General features: G+C 35.5%; 1 protein-coding gene across 1 annotated transcript; it reads left to right on the forward strand.

Moving 5' to 3' along the window:
• Window positions 1–6,482: 6,482 nt before the first annotated feature.
• Window positions 6,483–23,792, forward strand: LOC101898405 (solute carrier organic anion transporter family member 74D). Its single transcript, XM_059124740.1, has 9 exons — window positions 6,483–6,635; window positions 13,847–14,149; window positions 15,530–15,768; window positions 16,132–16,384; window positions 16,459–16,776; window positions 20,317–20,668; window positions 20,730–20,868; window positions 20,926–21,592; window positions 23,586–23,792. Exons 2-9 carry the CDS (start codon window positions 13,936–13,938, stop codon window positions 23,729–23,731), a joined length of 2,328 nt encoding a protein of 775 aa, XP_058980723.1. The 5' UTR covers window positions 6,483–6,635; window positions 13,847–13,935; the 3' UTR covers window positions 23,732–23,792.
• The last annotated feature ends 2,062 nt before the right edge of the window (window positions 23,793–25,854 follow it).

Here is a 25,854-nt window from a genome sequence, read left to right on the forward strand (position 1 = left end):
CTTTGCTGTAAAGTTATGGCGTTTTTTGCCTGGGGTTTCTTGCCACAGTTAGAATCATGTCGGCCAGTCATTGAGATAAACAATTGGCTTATCAGCAAATTGATAATACATTTTCCGTGATAAGGGCAATAAAACATGTTGCAGCAACATGTTGCTATTGAATGTGTTGACGGATATTTTCAGACACAACAAAATGCTGTTGAATGGCAAAATGTACTAATTAATATTTATCAAAAAAGTGTATGTAGTTCAGTTTTTTGCCACATTTAAGATTTTTTCCTGAAAAATCTAAGTTTTATTTTGATTTTGAAAAAAAGCTTGAAAAATCAGGTAAATGGCTTTGGATTTTTTCAAAAAAAAAATATAATGTTTTTAATATTTTTAATTTTTTTTATACACACAATCATACAGGGAAAGATAAAGAAACTGCAACAAAGTCAAAGGATATAATTTTTACATTTGTTTTAAATTTTATTGAACGAAAGCAAAAAAAAGTCGGAAATAGCATTCAATTTTAAAATAAGTTTAGATTTGTTCGAATTGCTCACCTTTGGTACGAATTATGGCCTTCAAACGGCCAATGAAACCGTCACAACTTGCTTTCCAAAATACTCCAGACACAATAGTCCAACGGATTGGTATCCGGAGATTTTGGTGGCCATTGTGCGCTGAAAATGAAACGAGGGACCTGATTTTGTAACCATTCTTGGGTGGCGCGTGCTGAGAGCGATGGTGCTGTTTGAAGGTCTGCGACCAAAATGTTTGCGTGCCCAAGGCTTTAATACACCCTCCAGAATATTTTCGCAATAATATTCGGCATTAATTCTGATGTCACGATCGATTAATACGAGCGGAGAGGGACAATCGGTTGTTATGGCGGCCCACACCATCACCATGGCCGGCGCTTGAGTTCTGGTGGCCAGCCGAAGGTGCACATTTTCAGCTGACCTCTTTCGGCAAGTAGCCCCGATCATTTTGTTTGTTTACAAACTGCTGAACAACGAATATTCTCTAATTGGAGCGGAGAAAACCAAATTCGGCAGTTCACCACTTTCGGCCAAGCGAAGCAACTCTTAGCTCTTTTGAGTCTATTTTCTCTCTTTTGCGGTGTAAGTTCTTGCACGTTTTGGAATTCCGATGGCTTTACCCAGAGCTCATTTTTCAACATTTGCCGAATGGAATATTGCGATATGTTCAGCTCAAGAGCCATTTTCGGCCACTACGACGCGGGTTTCGATCAAGTCGCTTCTTTACTTTCGATCCACTTCTGCTGACGATGCTGTTTTCTTCCGTCCACTTCCTTGACGTCGGGCTACGCGAACAGTATCACGGTAACCGGCGATGGTACGATGATGAGACACAAAAGATTTATTCACATTTAAATGCTGGAGAAATCACACCATCACGGTTGAATTCCGAATAACGAATAACTTTTTTTCTGGAAAATTCTCACCATAATGCTTTTGTTCGCTTGTTAACAATATATTGAGCTGTCACTGGAATAAATTTAACAGCTGTCGGACGAGTGGCTTATAAATGACAGCTGTCTGAAATTGGTTACAGTTTTTTCATCTCACATAGCCTCTCTAGCCATATGGCAGAGGGTATAAAATATATTGTACTACTTGTTGTCTTTTAGTAATTTTCTTCTTTCTCTGCACCAATAGCGAACTCCATTCAAATTTTCGAAACTCTAACTCTTATCGAACGATTAATAAGCATGTTTACTATGTTGTAGCTTTATACGCAATATGTACTCTACAAAAAGACCATCAGTAGCCAGATTTTGCCATGTTATACCTTTTAGAACATTATGCACCATAAATGAACGAAGTTACGAAATTCCGCATATCTCAACCTTATACACAAAATTATAACACACAATGTCAAATTTCAAAATTTTAGCTAATACCCATCGCATAGTATCAATGTTTGCAATTTTGAAGCTTTAGTACTTTTTGTACCATTATTATAGGTACTTTCAAATAGCCAGTCGTATGTCACCGAAGTGGTACCCTCTTGCAAAATGTCAAAGTTCTCGCACCTATTGATAGCTCAATAACAATGTTTAATTGCTTTAGGTCTTTTCGTATCCTTAGAATGTTCCGAAAATTTCAATGTAGTTTATCCCTCTGCGAAAAGCGTCCTAAAGCTCAATTTCCAATATTAATCTCTTATCGATCGATCATTAACAATTTTTTTACCATTTGGTAAATTCATGTATTTTACGTACCCTTAAAGTACGAATTTCCAAAAGTTCTTCTTCATTCACTCAAGCAACCCACATGAAAAAATTCCAAGTTCCAGCCATTATCAATAGCTCAATAGAGATGATGAGAGATTTTAATCTTTTATTTCCCTTAATGCACGAATTAAAAAAAATCCCTATATTTCACCTCTTGTCAGCACTAGTGCAAAAACTCAAGATCCTAGCTTGCCGATGTCGCTAAAGGCATTCAATTACCTTACAACTTAATTAACAATGAGACTTTTCTTCTCACGCCCAATAAAATATTGAAAAAACAATAATGCGTTGATGATAACATATGTATCAGATTCCAAAACCTCTGAGAAGAAATATCCATTGTACTCTCACCATTATTATCATCATCGTCATCATCAATCCGAATTATCAATTTGCTCTCTCTCTCTGCCGAGTAACCACGACCTACTGCGATTCGAATGAATGTCTGTGTCACTACCAACAATTATTAGTTAAGTAATTGTCTGACAAATACAGGTTGGAAATGAGCATTAGTTGAATACACACAACTCGCACACTAACACAAACAAATTCAATCAGAGAAGAAAGCACTCACACACATACACTCGCACACCAAAAATCGTTTGTTTGCTCTAAACCCCAACGACAGCAACAACAACAATAAAAATAGCACCGAATAATGTTTGACAATAGCATTACAATTCAAGTACAACAATGATGGATGGATGTTTTAAAATTACCCGAATGTGCGCTATAATCGGCATTGTGGAATAAATGGTTTTACGGAGTAGAATTGACCATTTCAGATACGGAAAGTTATCTCCAGATTTTCTTCTTAAGTCTGGATTTTTTGGAAATTCGAAAAAAAAAAAATATTAAAAATAGAATTCTGACAATTGCAATAAGGATGTACCAAAGGTTATAAAAAATCACTAATATCATGTGAACGGATAGAGCTAAAATCTTCACATGGACTCGGATTATAAACAAAAAGTTTGTTGACATTAGAAGTAGTTTTAGAAATATGTACTAAATGTAAGAACTAGTACTAAATTTGGTTTTGGGTGCACGGATTGAGGTAATGCGGACTTACGGTCACTCCTGTTAGGTTGGGTTGAAATAATGAGGTATGAGTGTGTTACTTTTAGATTAGGAGGTGAATTTGGAAATTCGTGATTCAGAATATGGCCATATGGCTACAGAGGGTTTATACAGGGTGAGATGGAAAAACTGCAACCAAATTCAGACTGTTGTCATTTCAAAGCCACTCGTCCGACAGCTGTTAAAATTATTCCTCATTATATTGCTTAAAAGCGTACAAAAGCATTTTGGTGAGAATTTTCCGGAAAAAAAATATTCGTAATGGATTTCAATCGTGATAGTGTGATTTATTTATATTTGGCTGGAAATCCACCAGAGGCTACCGTTAGAGCACTCCAGCATCGCTCGGTACTGTGATACAAGTAGCGTAGCCCGACGTCAAGGTGGTAGAAGTGGACGGAAGAAAACAGCAACATCAGCAAAAATGGTTCGAAAAGTAAGGAAGCGACTTGATCGAAAACTGCGTCGCAGTGCCCGAAAAATGGCTCGTGAACTGAACATATCGCAATATTCCATTCGGCAAATATTGAAAACTGAGCTCGGGGTAAAGCCATTGAAATTCCGAAATGTGCAAGAACTTACACTGCAACAGAAGGAAAATAGACTCAAACGAGCTAAAGTGTTGCTTCGTTTGGCTGAAAGGGGTGAACTGCCGAATTTGGTTTTCTCCGCTCCGAAAAGAAAACATTCGTTGTCCAACAGTTTGTAAACAAACGAACAAATGATCGTGTATACTTGCCAAAGAGGTCAGCTGAAAATGTGCACCTTTTGTTGGCCAACAGAACTCAAGCCCCGCTACATGGTGATGGTGTGGGCCGCCATAACAGCCGATGGTCGCTCTCCGCTGTAATTAGTCGGCCGTGGCATCAGAATAAATGCCGAATATTATTACCAAAATATTCTGGAGGGTGTATTAAAGGCTTGGGCACGCAAACATTTTGGCCGCAAGCCTGGGACATTCCAACAGGACTCAGCACCCTCGCACTCAACACGCGCCACTCTAGAATGGTTACACAATAAGGTTTCTCGCTTCATTTCCAACGCACAATGGCCACCTAAATCTCCGGATACCAATACGTTGAACTATTGTGTCTGGCGTATTTTAGAAAGCAAGGTTGGCACTAAAAAATACCAAAGTGTCAATCACCTCAAGCATGCGCTTCGCCGGGAATAGGCTAAAATACGGCAGAGCAACATTAGGGCAGCGTGTGACGGTTTCATTGGCCGTTTGAAGGCCATAAATCGTGCCAAAGGTGACCAATTCGAACAAATCTAAACTTATTCTAAAATTTGATGCTATTTCCGACAATTTTTGCTTTCATTCAATAAAATTTAATAATTATGGCGTTTGACTTTGTTGCAGTTTTTTTATCTCACCCTGTAATTGTACGAAAAGTACTAAATGGTACTAAATTGGGAAGAGCTGGTATTTGATGTTGAGGTCTCTGTTTGTATCTTGAATTGAGATATGGAAGTTGTTTTGGAATTGTAAACTACAATTGTTCGAAAAGTTCTAAGTGGTACTAAATTGGGTATTGGGCGAACGGATAGAGTTGAAATTCTGAAATTTGATATTGAGGTCACTATTGGTTTCTGGAATTCCTAAAAAAAATATGTTAATAAAAATCCATGTTTGAAGCTCCAAAACCCTTTGCCCGAATATTTTTGTTAAAATTCACGTTAGAAGCTTTGAAGGCCATTAAACATATTTGAGTAAACATTCAAGTTTATAGGTCTAAAAGTCATTGAAACTATGAAAGTCCTATGGAAATTCTTTAAAAGAATTTTAATAAATATCTACGTTTGGAGCTCTTAAAGCACTCCAAAAATTATTCTAATAAAAGTACGCATGAAGCTATGACAGTTCTTCAATATTATTTTAATGAAATTCAAGTTTGAAGCTCTGATACTTTAATAAAAATACGCATTCTGTACAAAATAGATTTTTAAAAGTCTTCGTTTGAAGTCCTGACAATAGTTTTTTAATAAAAAATTCGCTATTTTTACAAAAATCTGCGACAACAGCTGTTAAGTCAAACAAAAAAAAAATATTTTCGAATAAGAATATGTGATTAAAGTTCAAAAAATCATTCAAGATATTTTTATGAAAATTCCTTATTAAAGTTCTAAACTCCTAATTATTTTAATATAAATCACAGATATGAAAATCCGGAATGATCCTTCGATGGAGTTTACAAAGCCCCTCAAAAGATATTTTAATAAAATATCGTTCTAAGTTCTGATATTTCTTCCGAAAATATGTAAAAAATCCTTAAAAGCTTACGATTATATTTAAAATGCTTTTTGACAAGATATTCTTGTTATTCCTCCTTGTTCAATTTAACCCAGTACAAAAAATTTATTTTGATCTTTAGTTATTGTAGCGTCTTCTTCAAACGACTCGCCAAATATTTTTTGATCCGATCGAAAGCTCGACAAACAAAAACAAAATCAAAACATAAAACATTTAATGGAACCAGACACAGAGAACGGACTACTGGCATATTGGTCTTCTAATCCATAGTTGAGCTAATATGAGAATGTGTTGATGTATATCGTATATATTATTTTTAGTACTGTATCCATTTTAGTGCAAATTCAACGAGCTGGATGGAAAATAAAAAAAAAACAACGCACACACTATCGAAATAGTAGCGGTCAAGTTCTCCTCCACTCGAAAATTTTCGCACAAAATCAAAGCTGGAAACAAAGTGACGACAATTAAACTCAAGTGATAATAATTAATTAGGGAAAGAATTTTTGAACAAAAAAAGAAACAAAACATAAGTTTTATTCAATTATAAATACAACACTTCCTCATCATAAACCAAAGTTTCAAGAAGGAAAAAGTACGCCGATTTTGAAAACATCCGAGTGTTGTGAATAGAAAATTTTATTGGAAAATCAAATCAAATTTGATAAGATTATTTGAAAATAGCGATAAATTATTTTTTGTAAATAATTGATAAATAACGGATAGTCTCGTTCTGAGAGAGAGAGAGAGTGTTTACCTGTGTATTGGTTTGTTTGATTGTGCAAGTTTTTTGTTGTTGTCTTAGCCATCGATAGGATGATAGCCTTTTAGTTGTTGTGATACACAAGTGCGTATGTGTGTGCAAATTTATTGTCAAACTTTAAAAACGCTCCTCGTTAGTAGGTCGCCGCTAGTCGTTAATGTTGGAAGTCTTTCGTAATAAGCCAGAACCGAAAAAAATATTTATTCCAAGTTAAATGGCTCTTAATTGATTGAAGGCATTTTTTTCGAAATAGAAGTGATCAGAAGGTGTTTTTTTTTTTTGCCTGAGAAAAGGTGATTAAGTGGGAATTAAAGGAAAAGTGGAAAAAACATTTTTTAAGAAGTGGAAAAAATCACAATAAATAACAAGATAAGAAAACCTTATATTGAAATAAATGACAAAAAAAATAAAATTTATAAAAGAAAATCCTTAAATGTGTAAATGAGTGTACGAATTATGTGAATAACCAAACATTTAAATTATTTAATGATAAAAAGGCAAAAATGTTATGAAAATTTAAAAAAAAAAAATTAAAATTTCCACCACAAAGTTTGAGAAATATATAGATTTTAATAAAACAAAAAGGTTGAATAACATAAAAGTTTTAAAAATTAATAAAATAAGAATTAAAAAAAAAAACTAGTAAAAAAGGTGGAAGTTCGGCTGGGCCTAACTTTGAATACCCTCCACCATTTGGTACAAATTTAAAAATTTTGAAAAAAAAAAATCCGTTAAAAATTCTGTTAAAATCTTAAAAATACCGAATGAAGCCGTATATTAGGGTCTATACGACGACGTGGACCTACAACTTTTGTCTCAAGCTATTACAATATTCAAATGAGAAACTTAAAAAAAATCTGTTTATAATGTAGCTAAAATCATCAAAATTCCGAATATAGGGAGGTTCCATGGGGGTTATAAAACGTGGACCTGCACAGACAATTTTCTGGCATAGGCTGTAGTATCCATTACGAACTTTAAATACAAAATTTGAAATGTTCCGGTAAATAATGTCGCAAAAATCATCAAAATACCGAATATCGTGGGGTACCGTTATATGGGGGCTATACGACGACGTGGAACTGCACAGACAATTTTCTGTCATAGGCTGTAGTATCCATTACGAACTTCAAATACAAAATTTGAAATAGTTCCGGTAAATAATGTCTCTAAAATCATTAGAATACCCAATATCGGGAGGTACCGTTATATGGTCGTCACGTATCGGCGCTCGATAACGTATCGGCCACTCCTTGCTAATTTTCGAAGTAAAATGACCCAATTATCCCTCCTGACGAAAATCCGTACCAAACCGTGACTCGTTTTTTATTCACTACAAATTTTGTAAAATCAGTGAAAAAGTTGCTACGTTTTTCAAAATTTCGGACATGTTTATCCCTACAACACTTTGTGTAGGGGGTATTATAAGTTTGATTGGACCAAAAATTATGTAACATCTCAAAATATTGGTTTCCCATATAGGAAAGTATATATGAATCTTCCTATCTCGCCGAGCTGAGTCGATCTAGCTACGTTTGTCCGTCCGTCCGTCTATCCATGTTAATTTGTAATCACGCTACAGGTCGCAATTATGGGCCGATCATCACGAAATTAAAAATGGAACCCTATTGTTTTTGGAGATGATCCCATGATATTTAGGGGTTGAAATGGACCAAAAACTTAACAATTTCCTGATTTTGCAGTTGCTCTACAGGTCGCAATTATAGACCAATCGACGTGGAAGTTAGCATGGGGCTAGAGCTTAGGGCTGGGCAGAAGCCTTCCAATTTTGATGGTTACGGGTAATATTTAGTGGGTGAAATAGGCCACAACATTTGTATTAAATAAAAGTCAAATTTTCCATTAAACCGCGAACATTTTTAATCCCGGTGAAATCACAAATAGACGAACAGGTCAATTTTGACCGTTACGTAGATGCCGATAGTAAATATATCGGTTATATATAGCGAAATATATACAATGTGTATATACAAAGGAAGGGGATGTTAGCTAGAATAAGCATTCTCTCAAGAATGGCTGGACCGATTTTTACAAATTTTGTCAATTCAGAATGCCCTCTTGGCATAAAAGTATAAAACCTAAAAAACGCATTAAAAGATGTCAATAATGATGTAAATATAGATTTTGAATTATTTTGTGACATAATTTTATTTTTTTTCATATTTTTTTATCGCATGCGATTTTTTCAATTTGACTTATAATATTTTGTAATATTTTTTCACCTTACAACACAGGTTGGGGATATTATATAAGTATTGCAAATATCGTCCGATCCTCACGAAAATTTTCACAAGGGTAGGTTTGGGCTCAGAAGGGCTGGGCCTATTGTTTTCAGAGATGTCCGCAATATATTAGGGCGTTTAAATGGACCAACAACTAAAAATTTTCCTGATTTTGCAGCCGTTATAAAGGTCACAAATAGAAACCAAAGGACACGAAATATCGCATAAAGTTAGAGTTAGGACAGCGGGTACAATGGACCACTAATTCTGTGTGAAAAATACCAGCATTACTTACAGGCGATATCCGAGTTTCTGGCTTTTCTATGCTGATTTCGTTGACGAATATAGCCAAATATCGTAGACAAGCAATCATATAGATGACTCTAAATTTGGAGAAACAGAGGGGCTCCTTGCTTTTCGAGATGATTGCAAAATATTAAGGGGTTCAAATTAACGAAAAACAGAATTGTTTTTCCGATCACACAATTGAAGCCAATCGACACGCCTGTGAAGAGAGTTAAGGACAGGGAAGATTTCTAGCATTTTGGATGATCACTGGATTATATTTATCTTAAAATGGACTACAACAACTAACAGCCCGACGGATTGCATAAATGTTGGGCAAATGTCCCTAGTCAAAATCCTAATTTCAAAAGCGAAATCTTCCAAATCCATATAGACATAAGGGGGCTTCTAACATATTGCAGTGTTGTAGGGTATCACATAGTCAGCATCGCACGACTATAGCCTTTTCTTACTTGTTTTAGAATATTTCTCCAAGGCTCGATAACGTATCTGCCACTCCTTGGCAATTTTCGAAGTAAAATGGCCCAATTATCCCTCTGAACCGAAATCCGTACCAAACCGTGACTCTTTTTTTGTAAAATCGGTTATACTAGTTGCCACTTTTCTCAAAGGTATTTCTAAACAAAAATCGGAGATATTTTTCTGAATATTTTTACTTACTTCGAACCAAAAAATAAATGTATTTTCAATGATATACTTAAAGCGATTTTCCACGATTTCGTTTCAATAAGACATTGTAAAAAATATTCTGAAAAATATCAGATGAAGGCTTTTTCGAAAATTTTCTTGTCAAAAGAAAGGATTTTTTTGAAGGACTTCTCTGTTAAAAACATTTGTTCAGATTTTTCTGCCCAAACATAGAGGGTTTTGTAAAAATTGTTTAAGAGCTTCCCTTCAAGTAATCGTGGATCTTTTTCAATTTGTCGCTGCCTTTTGCTCTTATTCTAAATGATTTCAAAATGAATTTCTAGTTCTAGCAACCCTTAGCAGTATTTAGTTAGTTTAGCAAAACTTTTTATGGGTGTTTGACGTATTATATGGTACTGTATAATTAGTTATGATTCGTATTTTCATACCTGAATGTAAATAAATTGAAAAAATAAACAATAAACCGTATTATTTCTAATTCATAGAAATTATTCTCATTAATTATCAAATGGTCACTCAAAACACTAATCACTCGGGAATATCTTATCATTTCAAGCAGTGTCATTTCTCCTGCTATGTCTGTGGGTATTATTGTCGCTTCGAAAGTCTTAACGAGGCTCTGCAATCTAATCTCATATTAAAAGCTAACTCTTGGTCAATTCCATTGTTGTTTCCAATATTCAAAAGAAAATGAATTATCGCCATTTGGGTTCGACACAAAGAGACCTTGCCCAATATTATAGGGAAATATGTTTACATGAATAAAATACCTGTCCTACTCCCAGGCATTTTAACATAAATTAAAATATTATCAAAAACTACCTCAAAACTTACACATTTCACATGCAGAAATCCGCACTTCGTCCTATTGGCCTATCATGTTTCCCAAACGGCCTATGATTTTTTGCTTGGTCATTGTTTTTTTTTTATAAGTGGCTAGCCATCTCGCAGAAATTCGGTAATTTAGTGACTTGATGATAATTTTCTGATGTTTTGATATTCCGACCATATGGCTTCTTAGCCGATTTGTATTGATATTCCAAAAATTTTATCACAAAATCCATGTATTGTACATATAAATATTTAAGCAAATTTTCATACTTAACATCATTCCTGGTCCATAGCCTTTGCAACGTATGAACAACAAACCGATCAATCAATCATTCATACGCCACGTGGTCTCATGTTTATTCAATTTGGTGTTGTTGTTGGTGCAACTAAAGAAAAGTGGCATTAAGTAGAATTATAACGGAAATAAAACAGTATTGATAAGATCCATAAATATTAATATCAGCAGCGTCCAATAATAGCCACGAATTTGAATGAAAATAAGCCAGAGAGGTCAATACACATTTGAGAGCAAAGTTTCACTAAAAATAGCCATGTCAGACAGATAGCTTTACTATTACTACTACTACGCATAAATACTATATCATATTACACCTTCAGACATGTGTCATACCAATATAAGGGGATCTATCAGAATTTTAAAAAAAAGTTCCAATGTCAATAATTAAGTTTTTATTGTTGTTATATCAGTTATTTGTACTTTTGAATACCTCCAAAAATTTTGCAGAGGATAATATTTTTATGCACTGTGACAGAAAATTGTCTATGCATGTTCAGGTCTTCGTATAGCTTCGATATAACGGTACCTCCCTATATACGGTATTTTGATGATTTTAGCTAAATTATTCACCGTTTATTTCAAGTTTTAAATTTGAATATGGTAATGGCTTATGACAAATAATGTCTATGTAGGTCCACGTCGTATATATCCCAATATAACGGCTATGTTCGGTATTTTGAAGATTTTAACAGAATTTTTAACGGATTTTATTTTTGAAAATTTCCAAATTCGTTCGAAATCGTGGAGGGTATTCAAAATTCGGCCCGGCCTTACTGCGTTTTTACTTGTTATTGTTGTTATATCAGCTAAGTCTTAATTAATAAAAAAAATGGACTGGAATGCAATTGTACCTTTTTAAATACCTACAAAATTTTTTTAAATACAATTTTAAATACAGAAATTCTATTTTCAGAAAATTGCTATAAATTCATTCTGTTACGATTGTTGTTGACCCTCTATGTAGAGGGTTCCAAAGGAATGGGCCAATATTTTCCATTTGGTATCGGACCTAAATAAATATGATATAAATATTGCGATGTGCCAGATTTCGACTATATTGGTTACTTCCTTCACTTTATTTGAGATATAATGTACGTGAGGTATCCGATATAGTCGACAGAAGTATTCCATTTTCACACTTCATCTAAAACAGATACAAATATTGGTATGGGCAAAATTACAAGAAAATCGAACATTTAACGGGGGAGGTACTAGAAAGAGTGAACCGATATATCCCATTTTCACACCAGACCTTTGGTTAATAAAAATATTGTTATGTGTATAATTTGGGGAGAACCGGAAGCTTATTTCGGATTTTATGATCGTTTTGGTTATGCAAAACCTTGACCCCTTTGTGGGGGAGGTACTAGAAGGAATGGTTCGATCTCTACCATCTTTATAAAAGATCTTGTGTTGATCGAAATATTGAGATGTACCAAGTCTGGAATGGAATCGGACGTTAATTTCGCTTTTTATTAGTTTCATGGATAATCAAAATGTTTACCCTTTGTGGGAGAGTTACCAGAAGGAGTAAACCGGTATATATGCCATATTCACAGTAGATCTTGTGTTTGTAGAAATAATGGAATGTGTGAAACATAAAGAGAACTTGATGCTTATTTCGGATTTTTTAAACGTTTTGGTTATTCAAATGTTGACCCTTTGTGGGATAGGTACTAGAAGGAACGGTCCGATCTCTACCGTTTTTATAACAGATCCTTCGTTGATAGAAATATGCAGATATGCCGATTCCAAATGGAATCGGATGTTAATATCGCGTTTTATGAGCTTCATGAATATTCAAAATGTGGAGGAGGCACCAGAAGGATTGGACCAATGTATTCCACCTTTACACCAGACCTTGGGTTAATAAAATGTTTGAGATGTGTGAAATTCGAAGACGATCGGACTCTATATACAATATACATCTCTCCATTGTAGGCGCTAACATAGATCCAAATTTAGTACATTTCGAACAATTATAGTACGCATTTGCAGAAACAACCATCCAAACTCAACACCAGACACCCAACTGATATCTTAATAAAAAATTTTGCAATTCCAACTCTATACTTTAACTCTATACTAAATTTAGTACCATTTTGTACTATTCTAACAAAACAATGTCCATATCTCAACCTCAGATACCATCAGTGAGCTTAATAGCAAATTTCAGGATTTTTGATCTTTAATTAACATATTTCCGAAACCACCTCCATGTCTTAACCACCAACACAAACAGTGACGTCTATATCAAATTTCAGGAATCCAGCTATATTCCTTCACCCAATTTGGTGCCACTTAGTACTTTTCAAAACCACCTACAAATCTCAATTTCATATACCAGTACTATCCCTTCACCCAATACAAAATTTAGTACCGTGTAGTACCTTTCGTACAAATATAGGATGCATTTTCAAAACCTCCTCCATATCTTAACCACAGACGCCATCAGACTCTATCACTTTGTCCAATACCAAGTTTAGAACCATTCAGTACTTTTCGTATAACTATTGTACACTTTTCTGAAACCACCTCCATATGTCCAAGCTGAACATGAACAGTGACTCAAATGCCAAATTTCAGATTTTAAGCACTGTCTGTTCACCCAAAACCAAATTGTGTCAAATATAATACTATTTAGTACTTTTCGTGCACTTGTGGTACACATTTCCAAAACCACCTCTTTATCATAAACCTATCATTAAAAGAGACCCCAAGAAAAAATTTTCAAAATTTCATCTTCATCCGTTCATCGTAAACCAAAATGTTTCAAATTTCGTACCATTTAGTACAGTTCGCAAACTTAGTACACATTTCCAAAACCACCTTCATATATCAAACTTACTTGCCAACCTTGATTCTCATAACAAATTTCAAGTTTTTAGCTCTATCCGTTCACATAATACCAAATGGTACCAAATGTAGTACATCCATCGCACTCCATCAATGACCTTCATTCTAAATTTAAGAGTTTCTACCTGATCTTCGAATATAAAGGGTACGATCTTTAGTACTTTTGGTACCGTTCTAGTACGAATTTTCAAAAACCCAGCCTTATCTGACACATTCGGATCATGAGTGACTTGCACCCAAACTTTCAAGATTCTAGCTTTAAACGATTGCATGTTTCTTTAGTTTAAAAATATTTATTATTTGTTCCGTTTTTTTTTTATAGATTTAATGGTTCGACACTGAAAAAAATCGTATTGAAGAAACGAGAACATAACTCAAAACGTTTAAGACCGCTCCATACAATCCTTCACTATGCCTTCAGCGACTTCAACTCGAACCCGCAATGAACAAAGTCTTTGTGGTTTGGCAAAATGGCATCCCGCCTGGATGCAGAAATATGCTACGCCCAAAATGTTTATGGCTGTTTATGGTCTGATGGGTACCATACAGGCCATGTCCTATATGTATTTCGTGGTAACGCTGACGACAATCGAGAAACGATTTAAAATACCCAGTCAGACAACAGGTGAGTGAAAATTTTTTTAAATAATAATGATAGTGAAAGAATAATAATATTTAAATAATTGATAATAAAAATAATAATATTAGAAATAAAAATAACAATAATAATATTAATAATTATAATTATAATAATTATTATTGTTATTGGATAATAATTATAATATCAATAACACAGGGAGAAATAAAAAAACTGCAGCCAACTTCAGACTGCTGTCATTTATAAGCCACTCGTCCAACAGCTGTTAAAATAATTCCAGAGACAACTCATTATATTGTTTACAAGCGTACAAAAGCATTTTGGTGAGATTTTTCCAGAAAAAAGTTATTCGTGATGGAATTCAAGCGTGATAGTGTGTTTTCTTGATATTTGGCAGGAAAACCACAAGTGGCTATCGTTAGGGCACTCCAGCATAAAAAATGTTAATAAATCTTTTGTGTCTCGTACCATCGCTCGTTACCGTGATACTGGTAGGGTACCCCGACGTCAAGAAAGTGGACAGAAAAAAACAACAACATCAGCAGAAATGGTTCGAAAAGTAAAAAAGCGCGACTTGATCGAAACCCGCGTTGAAGTGGCCGAAAAATGGCTCGTGAGCTGAACACATATCGCAATATTCCATTCGGCAAATATTCAAAAATGAGCTCGGGGTAAAGCCATTGAAATACCAAAACGTGCAGGAACTTACACCGCAACAGAAAAAAAAATGGACTCAAAAGAGCTAAAGCGTTTCTTCGCTTGGCCGAAAGTGGTGAACTGCCGCATTTAGTTTTCTCCGCTCCGATGAGAAAACATTCGTTATCCGGCAATTTGTAAACAAAAAATAATAAAATCCATTAAAAATTCTGTTAAAATCTTTAAAATATCTAATATCGGAAGGTGCTTTATGGAGGGATATACGATATTGTGGACCTATATAGACAATTACTTTTCAGGGGTTAAAGTGCTCACAAAGAACTCCTTGTGTGGATTTTCAGACAATACCATAGGAAAATATGGCTAAAATCATCAAAACACCGAATATCGGGTGTGCCGTTATATGGGGGCCATACGATATCGTGGACCTATAAGAAATTCTCTTCCGAGGTATAAATTACCCACAAGGTACTCCTTGTGTGGATTTTCAGACAATTCCGTTGAAAAATGTGGCTAAAATCATCAAAACACGTTTTGACTTTGTTGCAGTTTTTTTATCTTACCCTGTAATAACGATAATATATATAATATATATAATATTAATAATACTATTTTTAAAAAGCCCATAAGTAACCTCAGAAAGGTCCTCTCTGCTACTTCTCTAGTTATTTATCTTTTTTCACTTTAATAATGGCCTATTTAATTGAAGATTGTTTTCTCTCTCTCTCTATCTATCTCTCCCTCTCTCAGGCATCATACTCAGCGGCAATGAGATATCTCAAATATTATTATCTCTGATACTCTCGTACATTGGTGGCCAGAGGAATCGACCGCGTTGGATTGCCTATGGCATTGTATTCTGTGGCATATCCTGTTATATTTTGGCATTGCCACATTTCATTTACGGAGCGGGCCAAGATATTCTGCAGTTCACCAAGGAGTACTATGATGTGGAGGGTGATAATGTTACAAGTACCATGTCATTGGTTGTAGGTGAACAAAATGATTTTTTTTAATTTTGAATATTATCAACAATTCTTTTCAACACCAGGGATGGGAAATCTAAATTTGAAAGTGGAATATATTTTAATGAAACTAAAAACAGGAGACCCAAATATGGGCTCCTTAAAGAGGCTGTAATTCAAATGCAAAAAAGAATAATATTATTATTCCTGACTTATGGGACTAATACCCTTTCCAGAGATGGGAAGTTTGATATTGAAAAAAATCGTCCAAAATTTACTTTAATAATGACTTATTTAGATCTTCCATCCCTGCTTTCTGGCTATTACTTTTCAATTCATAAATACCTGCATATGGGTTTTAAGGCTTAATATCATCTTCATTTCCAGAATGCCACCATAAAAAATTCTCAACAATTGTGTGGGGTTTTGAAAACCTCTCAAGAATGTGAATCGTTGTTATCCATCCTACCCTTAGTCTTGATTTTCCTCTCCCAATTTGTACTGGGTATTGGTAATACCCTCTACTATTCATTGGGTCAATCGTATTTGGATGACAACACGAAGAAGACAAATACCCCACTAATGCTGTCGGTGGCTTTTTCACTGCGTTTGGTTGGACCCATTGTGGGTTTCTTTTTGGGTGAGATTTAACAAAAAAATAAATTCCAAAATCAGATTTTAATATTTCGCATTATTTTCCCTGCTTTCTTTTAGGTTATGTTTCGTTGAACATGTTCATTGACCCATCGAAAACTCCTCTAATTGACAACAAGGATCCCCGCTGGTTGGGAGCCTGGTGGTTTGGTTGGATGATATTGGGCACCCTTATGATTGTATTTTCCGGTTTGATAGGTCTTTTCCCCAAAGAGCTTCCAAAGAAAACTCCAGTGCTGCGTAACTCTCATGTCCCGCATGTCTTGAGACACGAAGAATTGAAAATGGATGAATGTTTGCCACTGGGCAGAAGTTTTTCATCGAATGCCACGCTGGATGCACCAGTTGTGGATAAACCAGATTTTCCACAGCTTAAAGGTAGGTTTTCAGAGAGATGATAAAGATCGCGTCTATAGTCATATATGAGGTTTCGATCAATCTTCACATAGAAGTTTGTATGGATCTCCTCCCAAAGGAAATCGGATTTTATATAGAGTGTAGAGTTTTTAGAAGAACATCATATAGCAGACCGATCTTTATGAAGAGGATCGTATCCGTCTTCATATTCAAAATGGTAGCAAATACAGTATATATCTTCATATAATATATCTTCATATCAATCATATCTTCAGATCAAATCGATGGTTACATTGAGTATTGTATTTGGGCTGATATTAACAATTTGGCGCACAATCAACCTGATATCGGATTGAAATTATATGGAAGCTATATCCAAATCTGAACCGATGTTAACAAAATTTTAGGTACTTATTTCTGAACTGTATCTGAAATCTGGTACCGATCGTTCTTTTGGAGTGCATATTACGCATGTGAGGAATAAAAAATTCCAAATCGGATGAAACATATATATGGGAGCTATAGATATATATCTGAACCGATTTCCACCAAATTTGAAGTACCTGCTTCTTCTTCTTCTGAATTTGGCTGGATGTGCCACAATTCACTCCATTTGAGCTGATATTAGCTATTTGGTCCACAATAAACCTGAAATCGTATAAAGGTATATATGAGAGCTATATCCAAATCTGAGCCGATCTTGATAAAATTTCGCAGAAGTATTTTTGGGCTGTATCTTATATCTGGTACCAAATATCATTGTTGTCGAATGCATATTGCGAATGTGAGGGACGTAAATACCAAATCGGATGAAACATATGTATGGGAGCTTTTCTGAACAGACTTTCACCAAATTTTATTTACTTGCTTCTAGACTGAATTAGGTCGGATGTGCCACAATTCAAGTCATTTAGCCTGATATTGGCCATTTGGTGCACAATTAACCCGAAATCGGGTGAGGAAAGATATGGGAGTTATATCTAAATTTGAACCGATTCTCACCAATTTCAATAGGGTTCGTCCTTGGGCCATATAAATATTTGTAGGATAATTTCATCTCAATCGGATAATAAATGCAACCTGTATTTTGTTCGTAAGAATACGTGGATACACGAGCGGACAGACTGACATGCATGAATCGACTCAGAAAGTGATTCTATGAAGATCCTCGAAAGTAACTATGGGTCTATATCGCTTCCTTCTCCATGTCCACAATGTTGTGTAGGGTATAAATATGGTGTCAATATTCATGTAGATAATGGTATTGAACTTAAAGTAGGAGAAGTTTGCGAACTGTACTAAATGGTACTATACATGGAATTTAGAACAGGTTGCTTTAGGGTAAACAGATGAAGCTGCAATTTTCAAATTTTGTACTGGGATCCCTGCTGGTGGTAGGTTAGTGAGCGTTGGTTTTGGAAAGGTGTACTGCAAGTGCACGACAAGTACTAAATAGTACTATATTTGGTACAATTTGGTATTGGGTAAACAGATAGGACTTGTAATCTGAAATTTGGTATTGGGATCGTTGTTCATGTGTGGCCTGGATATGTAGAGTAGGTTTCCGAAATGTGTATTAAAATCGTAGGAAAAGTACTAAATAGTACCATATTTGGTATGGGGTAAAGGGTTAGATTCTGAAATTTAATGATTAGATTACTGATTTAAGATTTGGCGGTGGTTTGTAAATGTGTCCTATATTTGTACGAAAAGTACTAAATGGTACTAAATTTGGCATTGGGTAAGAGGTCTCTATTGGTGTCTGGAATAAAGATATGGAGGTGGTTTTGAACATGTACGCTAAAATAAAACGAAAAGTACTAAATAGTACTAAATTTGATATTGGATGAAGCAATAGAGCTGAAATCCTGAAATTTTATATAAATTTCACTATTAGCGTCTGTGGTTGAGAGAAGAAGGTGGTTTAGGTCATTTTGGACATGCGTAGTATAACTTGGTACCTGGTATTGAGTCTTAGGATAGAACTGGAATGGTACTACATTTGTCGTTGAATGAATGGATAGAGCTTGTATCCTGACATTTGATATTGAGGTCATACATGCCATATACATAACACAATCCTACACTCTCACAGTAATACCAATTTCAAAGATTGGCATTCTATCCTTGTCGGTTCACCTAAATCCAAATTGTACCAAATTTAGTACATTTTAGTACATGTAAGTACATGGCCCAATCCTATACTCCCACAGTAATCTTATTTCAAATTTTCAGTGTACCAGCTCTATTGATTAACCCAAATTCAAATAGTACTAAATTTAGTACCACTTAGTACACTTAAGTATTATTTGACGTAGAGCAGAATAATTTGTATTGTGTCTAGGATGGTTGGTATTGAAAATGAGATATATCGGTCCACGTTTTGATATAGCCCCCATTTAAAGGTACCTCCCGATATTCGGTATTTTAATTTTTTTGCCACATTTTTTCACCGATTTATCTAAAAATTGGTATTAGTTGGGCATAATAGGTTTCAGCTCCGGTGGCGAAACAATGCATGTGTAGGTCCACGATTTGGTATAGCCCCCATATAACGGCACCTCCCGATATTCGGTTTTTGCCACATTTCTTCTAATGTTTCCTTTACCCTAAGGTGGAGGGTATTAAAAGTTTGGCCCGGCCGAACTTAATGTTTTTTTACTTGTCTAGAATTTCAGGATACAAACTCTATCGGTTCACCCAAAATTTATTTTGTACCAAATTAAGTACCTTTTAGTACACATAAGTACGAATTTCCAAAACTTCCTATGTACCTCAGACCTACAGGGCAATAGTAATCTTCTTTCCAAAATTCAGGATCGATTCACCCAAACCCAAATTGTACCAAATTTAGTACCACAGTTCCTGCACATAAGTACAAATTTTGAAAATGACCTCCATACCCCAATCCTACACTCCGCCAGTAATGTTAATATCAAATTTAAGGATTCCAGCTCCATCCGTTGCTCCAAATACAAAGTGTACTAAATTTAGTACCATTAAGTACTTTTCATATTAATGAGTACACACTTCCTTATATCGACCCTACCCCTCAACCTTCATTCCCATTCCAAATTTCAAGTTTTTAGCTCTAACCGTTCACATAATACGAAATAGTACCAAATATAGTACATTTTAGTATTTTTCGTACTTTTATGGTGTGAATTTCCAAAATCCCTTTCATACATCCACCACTCACTCCATTAGTTACCCTTATTCCAAATTTAAAAGTTCTAGCTTTACTGGTTCGTCAAATACAAAGTGTATCATATTTAGTACCTTTTAGTACTTTTCGTTCCATTATAGTACGAATTTCCAAAAACCTTATCTGACCCCTTAGATCAAGAGTGACCCTCTCCCAAAATTTCAAAATTCTAGCGTTTTTAAGTAATCTGAGGTCTTTCAATAATAAAAAGCCTTTAAATGCTATGCATCTCTACAACCTTCTTTTGAATTCTGCTTGTATATAACCTTTAGAGGAGAACTTCTATAAAAATCCTTCTTTTTTCATACGGATCTTTATAGAATATTCTTTTAATATCCAATATTTTCCCTTTTCAGACTTCCCACGTGCCCTCATGCGATTGCTGCGCAACAAGTTGCTGATCTTCAACATCACCTCGGGTATCTTCTATATTTTGGGTGCCTCAGCGATTATGACATTTTTGACCAAATACATGGAAGTACAATTCCATAGAAGTTCCCAAAGTGCCACAATTGTTGTGGGTCCCATCTCGATTCTTGGTATGGTTGTGGGTTTGGTGGGATCCGGTTTAATATTAACCAAAAAGAAACCGGCACCCAGTAAGGTGCTAATGTGGAATGTCATTGTGGGATTTGTTTTCATATTGGGACAAATTGGTTATATGTTTCTGTATTGCAGTGATTCGGTGGTATTGGATCAGAATGGAAAGTGAGTCTACTGGGTCCAATGGTTTACCCTCTTTTCTTAAAAAAATGTATTCCATTCTTAGGTTGAACTTGTCTTCCTCGTGTAATGCAAATTGCGGCTGTGAAAATGTTCCCTATTCTCCCATTTGTCACGAGGAAACGGAAACCACATTTTTCTCACCCTGTCATGCTGGCTGTCAAGCATGGAATTCGGATCTCAAGGTATTTTTTAAGAGATTTTTGAAATGTAAAGAAAATTTTCACATCCCTCATTTCCAGTACTACTCAAACTGTTCCTGTATATCCTATGGAGGCTATAATGCCACGACGACAACATCTGCATGGCCAACTACCATCCCAACAACAACGTCAACTCCTTTTATGAAGTCCTCAACAATTAATTCCGATTTGCTACAACCTCTCATAACCAATTCCATGCCCACAACAACAATGCGATCAGCAAGTGCAAGAACACTTCCAGTAGATACAACAATATATTTTGATGATACCACCTTCGATGATTTTAGCACAGCAACCTCTACAATAACAACAACAACGGTTTCAGACAACCTTGCAAGTCGAGCCCGTCGTTCCTTGGAGAGTTTGAAAGAGAACATTTTAAAACCTGGCGTCTGTTTGAAGGGCTGCACCAAAGCCTTTTGGACATTTACAATTGTTTCAATGATTTTGAATTGGTTCGGATCCTCGGGCCGTATTGGCAACATTTTGGTTAACTATCGTGCCGTCTCCACCGAAGATAAGTCATTTGCCCAAGGCCTAATGCTAATGATGATCAGTCTGTTCGGTCTGATACCGGGGCCCATTATATTTGGACGTATCATCGATTCGACATGTTTGAAATGGACTCGAACATGTACGGGCAATGGCAATTGTCAGCTATACGATCAGGATGCGTTCCGTGTCAATATCAATGCCGTGGCGTGTTGTAAGTTATTCAAACACTTTTTATACCCTACACCTAGTGGCGAGGGTATTATGTATTTGTGCATTTGTTTGTAACATAGAGAAGGAAGCAAGATAGACTTGTAGTTACTTTTCAGGATCTTCATAGAATCACTTTCTGAGTCGATTTATGCATGTCAGTCCGTCTATCCGTCCGCCCGTCTTACCATCTATTGTTGTGAACAAAATCCATGTCGCATTTATTATTGGATTGAAATAAGATTTTTCAAAAAATATTTGTTTGCCCTAAGGACGAACCCTTTTGATATTGGTGATAATAGGTTCAAATTTAGGTATAGCTCCCATATATATCTTCTTCCGATTTCGGGTTAATTGTGCACCAAATGGCCAATATCAGTCCAAATGATCTGAATTTTGGCATATCCCACCAAATTCAGCCTAGAAGCAAGTACATCAAATTTGCTGTAAATCGGTTCAGATATAGCTATAGCTTCCATATATATGTTTTATCCGATTCGGAGTTTTAAGTCCCTCACATTCGCAATATGCACTTCACAAGAACGATATTTGGTACCAGATATCAGATGCAGCCCAGAAATACCTCCGCCAAATTTAATGAAGATCGGTTCAGATTTGGATATAGCTCCCATATATATCTTCTTCCGATTTCGGGTTAATTGTGCACCATATGGCCAATATCAGTTCAAATGATCTGAATTTTGGCACATCCGACCGAATTCAGGCTAGAAGTGAGTACATAAAATTTGGTGAAAATCGGTTCAGATATAGCTATAGCTACCACATATATGTTTCATCCGATTTGGGGTTTTAAGTCCCTCACATTCGTAATATGCACTCCACAAGAATGATATTTGGTACCAGATATCAGATACAGCCCAGAAATACCTCTGACAAATTTTATAAAGATCGGTTCAGATTTGGATATAGCTCCCATACATATCTTCTTCCGATTTCAGGTTAATTGTGCACCAAATGGCCAATATCATTCCAAATGATCTAAACTTTGGCACATCCAACCGAATTCAGTCCAGAAGCAAGTACATCAAATTTGGTGGAGTTCGGTTCAGATATAGCTATAACTCCCATATATATGTTTCATCCGATTTGAGGTTTTAAGTCCCTCAGATTCTTAATATGTACTCCACAAGAATGATATTTGGTACCAGATACGAGATATAGCCCAGAAATACCACTGCCAAATTTTATGAAGATCGGTTCAGATTTGGATATAGCTCCCATATATATCTTCTTCCGATTTCGTGTTAATTATGCACCAAATGGCCAATATCAGTCCAAAAGACCTGAATTTTGGCACATCCAACCGAATTCAGGCTAGAAAATCGATTCACAATTTGACAACAATGATATTTGGTACCAGATATCTTATAGAGCTCGAAAATACTTTTGCCAAATTTTATCGAGATCGGCAAAGATTTGGATATAGCTCACAAATATAAATCCTATATCCGATCTCCGGTTTATTATGCATAATGGCTAATATCAGTTCAGGTGGAGTGAATTTCGGGACGTACGTTTCCATTTGATGGCACTCTATATATATTTTTAATATAATCCTTCTCGAAGTGATATCATGCAATCTATGGCAAATGCTCTGTTCCCGTACCTGCAAGAATATACTAGTATTGCAATTTTCTTCGATATCATAGAGGGAAGATCGGTTATCGTAGTAAAAACTTTCACCTTCTTGCAGTTCTGGAACAGGCCATCTCCGTCAAATTTTATGAAAATCGATCGAGAATTGGATATGCCTCCCATATATGAGTTCCCTCTGAAACCTAACTATAACTGCTCCCAATCCAAACATTTGATAGGTGGTATGATCTACTTCAAATAAATTCTTTTGGTACGGGAGCTCCACTAAATATGCATAATGGTGTAGGGTATCATATAGTCGGCTCCGCCTGATTTTTGACTTTTCCTTACTGGTTTCGATTGCCATTTATTATTTGTTTTTTTTTTTTCATCCCTTCCAGGTTTCACAGCAATTGGTGTATTCTTTGATGTGCTCGTTTGGTATCATGGCCGCCACTTAGATCTATATGGCGAACGCGAAGCTGAACGTTCAGAAGAACTTGAACGTAAAAATAGACCCATCACACCCCTATTGTCCAGAAAATAATGTTTGTAAATAGAATGCAATGCCATGCATTTGTTGCAGTTTTATTTATTTATTTTTTTTTTTTTTGTTACGAATTTGTATTTATATTTTTATTTATATAAGAAATATATAGATTTTATTATAATTAACAAAGGTGTTTTCCACTTCAACAAGTTTACAAGTTCGAATTGGAAAAATTAATTATATTTTCAAAGAATCTCTATTTTTATACCCTACAACACTATGTGTTGGGGGTATTATAAGTTTGATTGGGCCAAAAATGATGTAACACCTCGAAACAATGGTTTCCGACATAGGAAACTATATATATGGATCTTCCTATCTCGCCTAGCTGAGTCGATTAAGCTTTGAATGTCCATTCGTTCGTCTGTCCATGTTAATTTTTAATCAAGCTACAGGTCGCAATTGTGGCCCGATACTCACGAAATTGAAAATGGAGGTGGGGTTAGGGTCAGAATAGAAGTCTATTGTTTTTGGAGATGATCGCACAGTATTTAGGGGTTCAAATGGACCAATAACAGAAAATGTTCCTAATTTCCCAGTTGCTCTACAGGCCACAAATATGAACCAATAGACGCAGAAATTTGCATGGAGTTTGAGTTGAGGGCTGGGCAGAAGCTAACCAATTTGGATGGTAATCGGACAATATATAGCCATAACCACCAAACCTCGAATATTTTTAATCCCGCCCAAATTACAAATACATTAAAAGGTCACTTCTGACCAGCTCCACGTCTAATATTTCTAATCCCCGCTTTAGTCAGTAATATTAAGTCGTTTGTTAGTTCATTATTTTGGGCTAATTTTTGTGTTTTCCCTATTTATATTCCTATTGTTCCACAGCGACATATGGAATTATTTTCGCATATCGCTAGCTCAATCCAATACGAATCTCATTGCCAATTTCTCAAAATATACATTTTAGACTCCACAAAGTATGTATGTATGTATATGTCCGTCTGTGAAAATCACTATAGCTTCTGAACGAAATTAACCTACATAGTTCCATGCCCTTATAACCTCCATATAAGTGTACCTCCCTATATTCGGTATTATGATGAATTTATCTACATTTTTCAAGCGAATTATTTGTCTTCTCTGATTGAAGAGTTTTTATATACGCCCACATTTTCGTATATACCCTATATGACTGTACACAAAGATATTCGGTATTTTGTCAAATTTCAACGGAATTGTTTTAGATTAGATATTTGACGTTCATAATGGGTACCGGCTTCCTATGAATGTCCATATCATTGTATATCCCCCTTATGATGGTACTTCCGATATTTAGTACTTTTCCAAATTTGTCAACGAAATTATCCCATAATTGTAATTTGGAGTTCGCAATACGTCTTCTCTCTATTTTATCATAGGTCCTGCCTCTCTCGGAAATAGCATCAAATTTTAGAATAAGTTTAGGATTGTTCTAGCGAAGCGCTTGGTATTTTTAGTGCCAACCTTGCTTTTAGTGCCAACTTTGCTTTCCAAAATAATCCACAATAGTCCAACGCATTGGTATCCGGAGAGGTGGCCATTGTGCGTTGGAAAATAAAGCGAGGAACCTCATTTTTTAACCATTCTTGGGTGGCGCGTGCTGAGTGCGATGGTGATGGTGATGAGTCCTGTTGGAAAGTCCAAGGTCTGCGGCCAAAATGTTTGCGTGTCCAAGGCTTTAATACAACCTCCAGAATATGTTCATCACCTGCGACGCGGGTTTAAATCAAGTCGTTCTTTACTTTTCGGACCATATCTGCTGATGTTGCTGTTTTCTTCCGTCTACTCACATGCGTAATATGCATTCCACAAAAATGATATTTGGTATAAGTTATCTTATGGAGCTCTAAAATACCTCTGTCAAATTTTATCGAGATCGGATCAGATTAGGACATAGCTCTAACATATATCTTAATCCGATATCAGGTTTATTGTGCACCAAATGGCTAATATCATCAAAAATAAACAGATTTTTAGCACATCTGACAGAATTCAGTCTAGAATCAAGTACATCAAATATTGATGAAAATCGTTTCAGATATAGCTATAGGTCCCTTATATATGTTTCATCCGATTTTGTGTTACAGTCCCTCTCATGCGTAATATCCACAAGAATGATCTTTGGT

Source organism: Musca domestica, unplaced genomic scaffold (assembly GCF_030504385.1).
Source record: "Musca domestica strain aabys unplaced genomic scaffold, Musca_domestica.polishedcontigs.V.1.1 3, whole genome shotgun sequence".
Taxonomy (NCBI): domain Eukaryota; kingdom Metazoa; phylum Arthropoda; class Insecta; order Diptera; family Muscidae; genus Musca; species Musca domestica.